The 12057-nt window shown below is 33.8% G+C and overlaps 1 protein-coding gene across 2 annotated transcripts in view; it reads right to left on the minus strand.

Moving 5' to 3' along the window:
* Positions 1-4009: 4009 nt before the first annotated feature.
* WDR25 (WD repeat domain 25) overlaps positions 4010-12057 on the minus strand; it is a 242503-nt gene continuing 234455 nt past the window's right edge. For both annotated transcript variants that reach the window (XM_051978370.1, XM_051978371.1), the window contains 2 exons: positions 7903-8043; positions 4010-4236 (listed from right to left, as the gene is read on the minus strand). In XM_051978370.1, the coding sequence (XP_051834330.1) occupies positions 4015-4236; positions 7903-8043 (363 nt within the window). In that variant the 3' untranslated portion in view covers positions 4010-4014. The remainder of the gene's footprint in view (positions 4237-7902; positions 8044-12057) is intronic.

Raw genomic sequence — 12057 nt, forward strand, 5'->3', positions numbered from 1 at the left:
GGTCTTCAGACTCCAAATGTGATGTTCTTTTCCTACACTGTGAAGCCTCTCCAGACTTGTTAGGGCTGGAAGAATATTAGAGATCATTTAGTTCATTTTAAAGAAAGAAGAGGAAAGTGGGATTTAGAGAAGGAAAGTAATTTGTCCAAGGTCACACAAATTTAGATTTAAGAAAAAAATCCCTATTAATTTGTTATCCAGAAGTAGAATGGGAGCCTTGGGAGGCAGTGATTTCCCCTAGATGTCTTAAAGCAAAGACTAGATGGCTACTTGTAGATTGTTATAGAAAGGATTCTATTTTTTTTCCAAGTATATATTTGAGCAGGTTGCTTTCAACTCTAAAACTGTGATTCTATGAATCAAATTCGAGGTAGGAACACCAATTAGGAAATTATTACTTTTAGGAAATAGCCACCTAATAATTAATTTGGGTCTTTGTCTTTTTTTTTAATCAAAGAATCTAATGACTAGAAAGAACCTCAGAGAACATTTAATCCAATCTTTCCCTGAATAATAATCCTCTCTACAGTTTCAATGATGAGATACTTAAATGAAGGAATGAATGATGGATAAATGAAAGAATGAAGGAATGAATACTACTCATGGCAATTGTAATGTCAACCAACAATCACATGGAAAATGTCCCAAAAAATGACAAAGCATTTCCTATTGAGTGGTATGGGGTTCCCCAGAGGTAGCGAGCAGCTAAGGAAAATTTTTGCAGGTGATGGCAAGTCTCCCACAATCGTGACAGGCCACAAAACTCAAACAGACATAAGAGGAAAGAAGGTTAATGCCTTCAGCACAACTTTCAATTATAGGCATTTCCCATCAGTAATGGTACCACTGCCCCCTGGGCAGACATTGCTCTGGTAAAGACAAACAGAGTTTTCTTCTTGATGAATGTTATCTTTTGACCCAGAGTCAGACTCAGACTCAGAGTCAGAGTCAATTATTCAATTCAACAAACATTGATTACATGCCTACTATGTGCCTTGCATTGTGCTGCATGTTTAGGAAAAAGAGGTTAAAGGAGATGTACACAACTAAGTCTGATATAAGCTGTGATAATACAAAGCAAAGAACTATACAAAGCACTTTAAGAAAATGTGAGGAAAACAGGGTTGTCTGGGGTAGGATCAGGAAAGTGTTAGTTCTTGAAAAGTCCTTTGAAGAAAGAGAAAGATTTCATCAGACAGAAATTGAATTCAAGTTAACAAACATTTATTAAGCACTTCTTACATTCTAGTTTCTGTACTAGAGGCTAGCGATACAAAAACAAAGATATACTCAGGTACTTAAACACAAAAAACCCTCACAAAATAATGTAGAGAGAAGAGCACTAGGGCAGGGGAAGTAAGAAGAGAACACTAACAATTGGGGGAAAAAAAGGAAAGATCTTCAATAAAAGTAGTAGGGGAACAATTAGAATAGTTTTCCTGGAATGTGTCATATATAATGATGAGGAGAAAATGTGAACTAAATCTGGAAATTTAGACTGTAGCTTGACTGAAAAGGGCTTTAAATGCCAAACAGATAAACCTATATTTTATCTTAGAGGCAACAAGAAGCCTCTGATGCTTCATGAAAGAAGAGTGTCATGGTCAGTCCATAGGAATGTCACTTTGGTAACTATGGGGAGTATAAATTGGAAAGGGGAGAGACTGGAGACAGAAAGATCATTTAGAAGTCCCAAATTAAGAGAAGAAAGACTTTCAATTGCCTTATCATATCCTTACTATATAAAGAAAATTTTTGACAGACTTTTTTCCCCTAAATCCCTGAGTACATTTATATGTGTTGTTAACCTACGCTTTTATTTGCATCACTAGTACAATAGAAAAAAGCTTGGATTTGAAGTTAACCTGGAATTGAATCCTAACTCTACAACTTGCCATTCAAATGACTTTGGACAAGTCACCTAACCTGGGCCTTCAATTCATTCTATATAAAATGAGATTAGATAATTTTTTAGGTTCCTTCTAGATCTAAATTCCATCATGCTGTATTTGAGAGACAGTATGGATAGTATAGGTTAGATGGAGAGGGGCAGAGAAAAGGAGAGAAGAGAGGAGGTAAGGTCAATGGCAAGAATTAATAGATGAGGTATTAGAAAATCCAGGTTCAAATATTGATTTTACTACATGTGATCATGGACAAGTCATTGAAAATCATAAAATTTCAAAGCTGGGAGACATTTCAAAAGACATCTAGATGCAATTTTGTCTGAATCACAAACCCCCTCAACAACACCTCCAACAATTAGTTATCAATGAATCTTCTTGAAGACTTCCAGTTAGAGAGAATGCAACACTTCCTGATGTAGTCTGCTCCACTTATTGCATGTGTCCAAGCCTTAGTTTCTTTATCTAAAAAAAAATAATAATAAGGAAAATGACCCTTCCTTTTTAGCCTCGTAGAACTAATGAATAGCCAAATGAGATGTTGGATATGAAAGTACTTAGTGATGTAAAGAGTGATATAAAAAGAATTTACTCAAATTGAGATCTTTTGATGACTGCCCAAAACACATATAGTTGTGACTGAAATCAGCTCAGTGAGGTAGTTATGTCCCCAAGTTTAGAGAGGCCAATCTTTTCATTTTAAAAAAAAGTCTTTATTTCCTTTTTTTCTTTAACATTAATTTTGAGGGTGTAGAGTTTTAAATTATTTTTAATATCTTTTGTTTTGCATCATTTTTATTTTTAAATATATTCCTCTACCTACTCTACTAACTCAGTGGTCATTCCATGTAACAAACTAAAAATAATTCAATAAAATCAGCCAGTCAATACACCAACCATTTCTAACATTATATGTGATATGTCCCCAATCAATCAATAAATAAGCCCCAAACTAGGTACTAGAGGAACAAAAATAATGAAATAATCACTACTCCCAAGGAGCTTACATCCAAATGGTTAGTTATTACGCATGGTCCCCTACCTTGGCAAAGAAAAGAAGGAGGTACATTTTCATGACTCTTCTCTGAAGGCATATCTCAACCAGATCATATTGTAAAAAATATAAAACCCAGAAATGTTTAATGAATTGTAAATAATAATTAAAGAAAGAATAATAATTAAGCTCATAAAATAATAGCACAGTCAGGACTAGATAAGAAGTCCACTAAATCTCATATCCAGGACTCTTCCCATAATACCACTTTAACTGGAGGTTTTTCCTTTCCTGCCTCATTATTTGCTGACTAAAACACTCTTATAATAATAATAGTTCTAACTTGCATTTCCATCATTCATAGAAGACTTTATATACAACAACCTCATCAGACAGGTAATATAATTATAAAGATCTCCATTTTACAAATTAAGAAATTAAAGTCCAGAATGTACTCTAGGACATTCTATAGCATATCATTATTTTTTTTCTTTTTGGTTAAGACAATTAGGGTTAAGTGACTTGCCCAGGATCACCCAGCTAGGACGTGTTAAGTATCTGAGGCCAGATTTGAACCCAGGTCCTCCTGACTTCAGGACTGGTGCTCTATCCATTGCACCACCTAATGGCCCCTTATCATGCCATTCTTAGTTGTCCTCCCCCCACAAAATAAAACACAACACCTTTCATCTTCTCTCCTGTACAACTTGTTTCCCTTTACCAGAAAAGCCCTCTTTTCCCTTATTTGATCCTATTTGTGTACTTCTCACAAGAACAAAAAATCCTTGAGAACAAAAAGGATGCCAATTTTCCTTTTTCTTTCCTCAGCACCAAGAACAGGACCCTGCATATCAGGTGTTAAAAACAGATGGTAGTTAAATTGAACTCAAATGACTTGTCCAATGTCTGTGGCTAGTAAATGGAACAATTGAAATTCAGCCCATATCTTCTGACTCCAACAAATATTTACTCATTAATTATTCAAAAAGAAAAAAATAAAAACCTCATAATACTGTAACATTCCCATGAGATAACCACAGTGTTCCACAGCCCCCAGAAACTTGACCAGCTTTTAAAAAAAAAAAAAAAATCACACACACACACAAAGATATCACTTTACTGCCAGACTTTAATCTTCCCACTCCAGTCACATGTTGCGAGAACAGAGGGAAGAACTGGGTGAAATGTAGCGCCAACACATGGATGACTATGTGCAGAAAAAGAACAAATGATCTTTGAGTTATAATAATTGTAGAAAAAGACATTGCCATCAGCACTGCCAGACACTAAAACTGCCCCATCCGGAGAACACTCACAGGTCACAGCATAGCCTTCTACCTGCATGATTAGGAAAGAAAGAATAATGTGAGCTGACAAGGAATATAATGAAATTTAGAGTGATGGCCCAGTTCAAAATACATTGGATTTATAATGCTAATAACAGCTAGCATTTACATAAGGCTTTGAGGTTTGAAAAGTGCATTATAAATATCATAATTTACTTTATCCTCAACAACAACTCAACAACTTTTTTTTTGGAAGTTGTGTTAATATTATCCCTGTTTTACAAATGAGGCAAAGGAAGCTAAGTGGCATGCCCAAGGTTAAACTGCTAGTAAGTATCTTGGGCCAGATGTGAACTCTGGTGTTTCCCGACTTCAGGGCCAGTGCTCTAACCACTGTGGCAGAAGTCAATTCTTCTGAATTCAATTCAAATTGTCAGTAGTCAGATAGGACTCTCATTCTCTGTGTGATGTGAGATGAGTTACAATTTCTCTGAGTCTCAGTTTCCTCATTGGTAAAATGAATATGGACCTGTAATTTACAAAATGGTTGTTGTAATGAAAGTGCTTTGTGAACTTAAAACTCTGCAGATCATGAATTAGTAGTAGTGATAGTAATACCATATAGGAAATAGCCACCTTTCTCACTAATGTCATTAAAAAATATATTACTGATGCCTTTTGTCATTTTTTAATATTTTCCAATGTATTCACCTCTATTGAATTCTCTCTCATAAGATGATCAATATAAATTTACAGCAACATCATTAATACATTAAGTGCAAACCCCATTTAACATCTAAAAATTCCTTTGTAACTTTATTCAGCCAAACGTCTGAGATATGAATCGTACATTTGCCAATGGTTGAGCTGTTCCCCTAAGAACCAGTCTGCTTACCATCCCATTTATAATATTATTCCATGAGAAAAACTGCCCCCAAAATACTGTGTTTATCTGAGATTATTTGATATATGACTGACAAGTAGGCACCATGTCATAGTGGAGAGAGTAATAAATTTTAAGTCAGATGACTTGGATTTAAGTTCTGGCTCTGGCAGTTATTATCTTCTGTGACTCAAACAAAAACCCCCATAAAAACTTTGTTTTTTAATCTGTAAAATCTGTAAAGTGGGCATAGTGATATTATTAACATCATAGAGAAGATGAGCCCTTAGAAATTATGTAAATTTGATTATGACCTTCATTGCATTATGATCCATTAAAAAATGTGTTTACTATTTCTGCCTTTTTACATTTACTTGCAGTATTTCTAAGCTCTAGTACATGATCAATTTTTATAAAAGTTCCATGTGGTGCTGAGGAATGTGTATATTACTTAGCAGTCCCTTTTAGAAGATGCTATAAGTCTTTTTGCTCTAGTTTCTTGTGCAACATGTTCAATTCTATATTTTTTCCCCTTGTCTTTCTGCTAGATTAGCCTAAAATTTAGAAAGGAACATTTAAATCTTCTGACACTATTATTTTGCAGTTTTAATTTCCTTGTGATTCAATGTTACCTAAATCAATCTATAGATTTTGTGTCCTACTAAATTATCAAAGGGTTATTTCATAGACCTGGAAAAAAAAATCATCTGAAAACTGAATCTTAAGGGAAATAATCTAAAATGAAAAAATAATGGGAAAGTGGGAAAGCAGCATTATATCTCATACTGTTAACAAAGCAGTGGTTAGTTAAACTATATGATACTGGTTTTAAAAAATGGAAAAGTTGGTCAATGGAACAACTAGGGACTGAAGTCCCAGAAGCAATTGAACATCCTGGCATAATGCTCAATAATAAAAGTAAGTACACCAACTTCTGTATTAAAGATACACTATTCAATAAAAGCTTTTGGGAAAACTACAAATCAGAAATTAGGCTTATACCAAAATATCATACTACATACACTAATGATATAAAATAGATTATAGTAATATACAAGATTATAATATTTAAAAATTAGAAGAGAAGGAAATACCTATTCACAGATATGGAAAGGAAATAGTTTTTGACAACCGAGATGAAATAGATCATAAAAGATAAATGGATCATTTTGACTTGTAAAACTGAAGTTTTTCCACAAAGCCATTGTAGATTTAATTAGAAGAGAAATAGTTAAAAAAAATTTCTGCAGCAAATTTCTCTGAAAAAAGTCTAATATCTTAATATACATACATATAATATGAATAAGGAATTGATGCAAATGAAAAAGAAAAAGAGTAACCTATCTTCCAATAGGTAAATGCTACAATATATGAATGCACAAAAAAAAGAAAGACCATCAAAAGTCATATGAAAAAATGTTTCAAAGAAATGCTAAATAAAATAATTCAAGATTATTCCTTATCACATTAACAAAGCTGATCAAAAAAGGAGAAATGACAGTCATTGGAGGAATTATGGGATGACAGCAATGTTTAGAGGAGTTAATCTATAAATGTTATCTCCTCTTTTATGACCTATAAAGGTCATAGCTCATTGTGGTATATAGTATAAGATTTTCAATGCCCTTCAGATAAAGCTAGGAAGTGGTTCAACTATTCTGAAAAGCAATTTGGAATTAGACCAAAAAAGTAATTAATTCTTTGTCTCAATGATACCACTAATAGGTATATTTTAAGATTAATACAGTATTTTAAGGTTTGCAAAGTACTTTATAAATAGCACCTTTTGTCCTCTTACAACAACTCTATAAGGTGGTTACTATTATTATACCCATTTTATACATAAAGAAACTGAGGGTGACAGAGATTAACTGATTTGCCCTGGCATCACATAAGTAGTGTTTGAGGTAAAATTCAAACTCAGATCTTCCTGATTTCAAGCTTCTCATCTACTAAGTCACCAAAGAAAAAAGAGAAAGCAATCACATGAACAAAAATATTTATAGGGTGCCCAATTAAGAAATAACTGGATAAATTACAGTTTCTGAATATAATAGAATATTATAAAGCCAAGAGAAATGACAAAGGGGGCAAAGTGGGAAATCAAGAAGATTTTTATGAACTGAGAAAATGACATTTACAGAACCAAGAGGTCAATTTATGTAGTGATTACAACATTATAATGATTTAAGAATCTGGATCAATGTATGACCCATCAGGATGGCAAAAACCTTATTTAACCATGTTTCCTACTTTAAGGCAAAGATAGCAAGGCCTGTAGGTGCTAAGTGAATTGTACATTCTCAGACGTAATCTATGAATGAATTTGTTTTGCTTGACTATACTATACTAATTATTGCAAGGGAAGCTTTTTTTATTTTTGGCAAGGAAAGAGAAAGAGTTGTGAGAAGTAGTAAAGCGTGATAATAGTGATAGCAGAAAAAAAAGAAAGAAAGAAAAAAGAAAAAAAAGAACACATGCAGAAGAGAGCAGGATGACATTCAAAGAGGGCACAGAAAGCAAAGCAATGTTGTTACTAATGTGTTAAATCTGACATGTACTTTAAAAGAACTATACGTAATAGAAAATCAGTATTCCACAATTCTCTTTTTTTTGTTCTTTGTATTGGAAATGTTCATGTTTACTGATTGTAGTCAATTTTATAATTTCTTTAAAAAGTTTGAAAAAAGAAAATATTTATAATTAATAATTAATGCTAGTGGCTTTATGAGCTACAATATGACATCATAATTAGGATGAATTATGTAACAAATCATTTGGGAAAGTGATTCTGATGGTTCACTAAGGAGAATATGGGGAGAAATTAATAAATACCTTATGTCCTTCATAACGTTTCCTTTTATTAATCCGGTACGGCCTCAGTGATGAAAACAATGCCATATAGTTTCCATTTGTCTGGGCCACAAAAGCAGATTCTCTTGGGTGTAAAGTGAGGCTAGGACAGGTAAACCGCTCCTAAAAATGAACAGGGAATAGTAAGAGAGAAAAATGTTTTACATTGTTTGCAGATCACACAATTCAGTAATAATCATGTGTTTCCTATGACTCATGTTTTTGCAACACTTTGAGCTCCCTGAACTCAAGGACTAGGTGCCTTTTTATCTGTTTCCCATAATACTAAACACAAGAGCAGGCAAATGGCAAATGCTTAACAAATATCTCCTTAAGTAATCCAATCCCAAGAGCACTGACATTGGAGTTCAACTCTGCTGAGCCTCTTACTAGCTAACTAGTACTGCCACATAATCTCAATCCAACCCTTAGTCAGAGGATAATACTTGTCCAGCCATTCTCAGGTGAGAATCACTCTGTAAATTATATGTATTATCATTATAATTCATGAACAAAACATTTTACAGTTTACATGACTCACCCACCATCTCATTTGATAAGCTATCAAGCAATGAGTGCAGGATAATAAAGATTATTCCCATCTTAAAGATGAAGTAAGAGGTTCAATGTGGGAAAGGACATACAGATATTAGAAGTTAATTTCAAACCCAAGTCTTTTATGAATCTATTGCTCCTTTTCCACTACATGCTATCCTTTTGGCCACTTCAGTGGGATCACCATGGGGATGTCGTAGAGCAGAGTCACACTTCAGACTGCAGTTCAGCTAGATGACATCTGAGATGTCTTCTGGCTATAAAATTCTATGTGACCCAGTCTATCAGTCAATAAGCAGCAAAACAAAGACATGGACCCAAATCTCCTGATTCCAAGGCCAGTCCTCTGAGTGAAATGATTACTTTATTCTTGTATCAATAACTAGTTATTAAATCAGAACCAAATCCCCTTTTCTACTGCCTCATCCAGAAATCAATTAGTATGGAAAATCTTTCTCAAAGACTTACCCAGAGTAAAGATCTAATCAAAAAGAGTAAAAGAAATTCTCCATTTGGGTTAATGGGTGTATTCCTGCTCATTGTGTTTACTCTGACATTGTGTGATTTTATAGGGAAATGTGGAGTTTCCCTTTTTTTGGACAGGTGATAGGAAAATCGATAAGTCTTTTTGACCAAGACTTGAGTGATCCAAATTACATACCCTAAGATCCTCATAGGAATAAAACCGACCTTTCACTATAATATTCATTTTCTCATTAACTGTTAATCAATCAGAATTGATTGCTGCTCTTAGGAATATCTTCCATGGGCATATAATCTGTGAGCCCATCATCATGAGGGATGTTTGGCATTTGAGAGTGTCACTGACTTCTTTTATAAATAATAAGCTAACCTTATTAATAAAGTAAGATACCCAGAAACTATATGTCTTGAATTTTTAAAATGTATTTCTAGCATACTATATTGGTAAAGGGCTGCTTTAGCCCTACACAGTTGTGAAACTTAAAAGTTTTAAGACAATGTGATTTCCTTATCCATCAGGCCTCTATGGCTATTTAAGTACTGGAAGAGAGTGTGATGAATAGAAGACATAAATTTCTCTCTGGCAATTCTAGATGAGAAGCAGCAGCAAGATAAAATGAACTAAGAATCAAGAGACATATACTGTAATCTTGTCCCTGTACTAATTCATGATATGACTTTGGGTCTACCTATACACTTCTGGAATGAAGTTTATTTTTTAAGTAAAATGAGGACCATATATTAAATAGACTGATATTCTTTCTACATCTGAAATTTTATTTTCCATAATCCCTTCTGTATTCATATCAGGAATTTACTTACTATCCTCTGCCACTCATTATGTATTTGATGTTTGAGCTTTCTGGATTATGACAAATAATTATTTTTAAAATGTATAACAAATAATTATTTTTTTAAATAAGGACAACATACTCAGCAAAACTGATCAGTACACACACACACACACACACACACATACACACACACACACAAAACCCTCACTGATATTATATGTAATATTCCCCACTCAGGAATGTCGGCTTTCCCTATCTCTTTTCTTTTCCCATCTAACTATGCAAGGGGAAGTGTCTTCTCATATCATTCTCCAGGGCTAAGTTTGTTTTTTGTAATTTGCAGCATTTACTTGCTATTATTTTGTGATCACATTTGAAAGGTAAGGGTTCTGAGCTAGACCATCTCTCAGATTTCTGCTTGCTCTAAACCCCAAAATCCTACTCTGCTATGATTCTACTTCCTTCCTGCTCTGACATTATATGACTTTGTTAGTCAAAGTAGATAGCAATCAGCAGCATACAATTTCCCAAATGCCCGTGCTATTGGTAAAATATTTCAGAAACTAGGCTGAATGATATTGCCACTTATAGTCATTAGACCATTGAAAACTTTTTTAAAAAAATCACTCTTTCCATTGTATGTCATTTCTCTGACACAAATGGAATGTCCCAAAGTCCTTTATTAAAGTCAACACATTAACAGTTTCATATTTCACTGGGAATAAGTTAAAACTATAGTTATGAATTAACAAACCGCCAATTGCAAAAGTATACACTCCTAGGATCAGAATTTTGGAACAGGAGATGGCATTAGAGATCACTCAGTCTAGTCTCTTCATCTCAAAGATGAGAAAATTGAGATTTAGATAGGAAAAATGACTTGCCAAAGACTACACAAACAGTAGGCCAGGTCTTCCTAAGTTCAGCACTCCTGTCCACTTTGCCACTGCTTTGTCTGCTCTGACATCATGCTATCTACTCTGACACCATCCCATACACTTTGCCACACTGTCTTATCCATTCTGACACACCACTCTATTCTGTCACTATCCTATCTAATCTGGCACCATCCTATCCACTTTGCCACTGTCCAATTAACTCTGCTACACTACCCTAGTCAGTCTGCCACAGACCTGATTTAAGAAAATACTATTTAAAAGTATTTCTTTATCATAGAAAGATTTACATGAACTGGTACAAAATAAGCAGAGCCTATAAAACAATACACAATGACTACAATAACATAAATGGAAACTTACACAAAATAACAGAAGATAAATGTTGCAAATTACAAAAATCAAACTTGGCCCTGAAGAAATTATATGAGAAGACACTTCCCCCTGCATAGTTAGATGAGAAAGGAAAAGGAAGAAGGAAAGCTGACATACATGAGTGGGAAACATTACATAGAAGATCAATGGTTTTTTTTTTTTATGTACTGATCAGTTTTGCTGAATTTCTTATCCTCTTTTTACAAAATAATTATTTGTTATACATTAAAAAAAAACTATTTATTACAAGTTCTTTAGGAGAGGAAAAGGGAAGGCATATAGAACATGTTAAAACAAAATAGATTAATACAAGTCTATCATTTTTCAAGGCATTTGCTTAAGCTGTTCCTTACACTCCCAAAGTGGCTCCATTTTTACCTTTTGATATCCTACCTATTCTTCAAAGTCCAACTCAAAATCCATCTTTTTTAGATGCTTTACACTCCTAGATCAAAGTTAGTTCTCTTTCAACAGATCTCACATCTTTTGTTACTCTTTTTTTTTTATCATATTTAATTATCATAATCTAATTTTCATTATACTTATCTCATTTCCCCAACTGGCCTGAGAGTTCCTTGAGCAAAGGAACAAATCTTATTTATCCTAAAACCACAGCCCAGCACTGATACAGGGCATCAAATACAAATAGGCATTTAATAAACATTTATTTTATGTCTAAATTCATAGGTATTCAGTTAATTGAAAAGCTCATTCTCATTCTTAATCTGCATTCTACTCATTCTTCTATTTATACTTAATCTACATTCTAATCTATTCAACAAATATTGTAATAGCCTTTACAGTGTGCAATGTACTATATTCAGTGCAGAGAAGGCAAAGATAAAGGGGTACCCTATCTCAAAGCCTAATAGCAGGATATGATACACACACAAATAACAATGACACATAATAAATGCACATAAAGTAAGTGCTGAATGAAACATGACAAAAAAGTATTACCAAATGGGAGATTTGGGAAGAGACAACATTTGAACTGAGCTTCAAGGTACTGAAAAGAACGCTACAGACAAAAA

This window comes from Antechinus flavipes, chromosome 2 (assembly GCF_016432865.1).
Source record: "Antechinus flavipes isolate AdamAnt ecotype Samford, QLD, Australia chromosome 2, AdamAnt_v2, whole genome shotgun sequence".
Classification (NCBI taxonomy): Eukaryota; Metazoa; Chordata; class Mammalia; order Dasyuromorphia; family Dasyuridae; genus Antechinus; species Antechinus flavipes.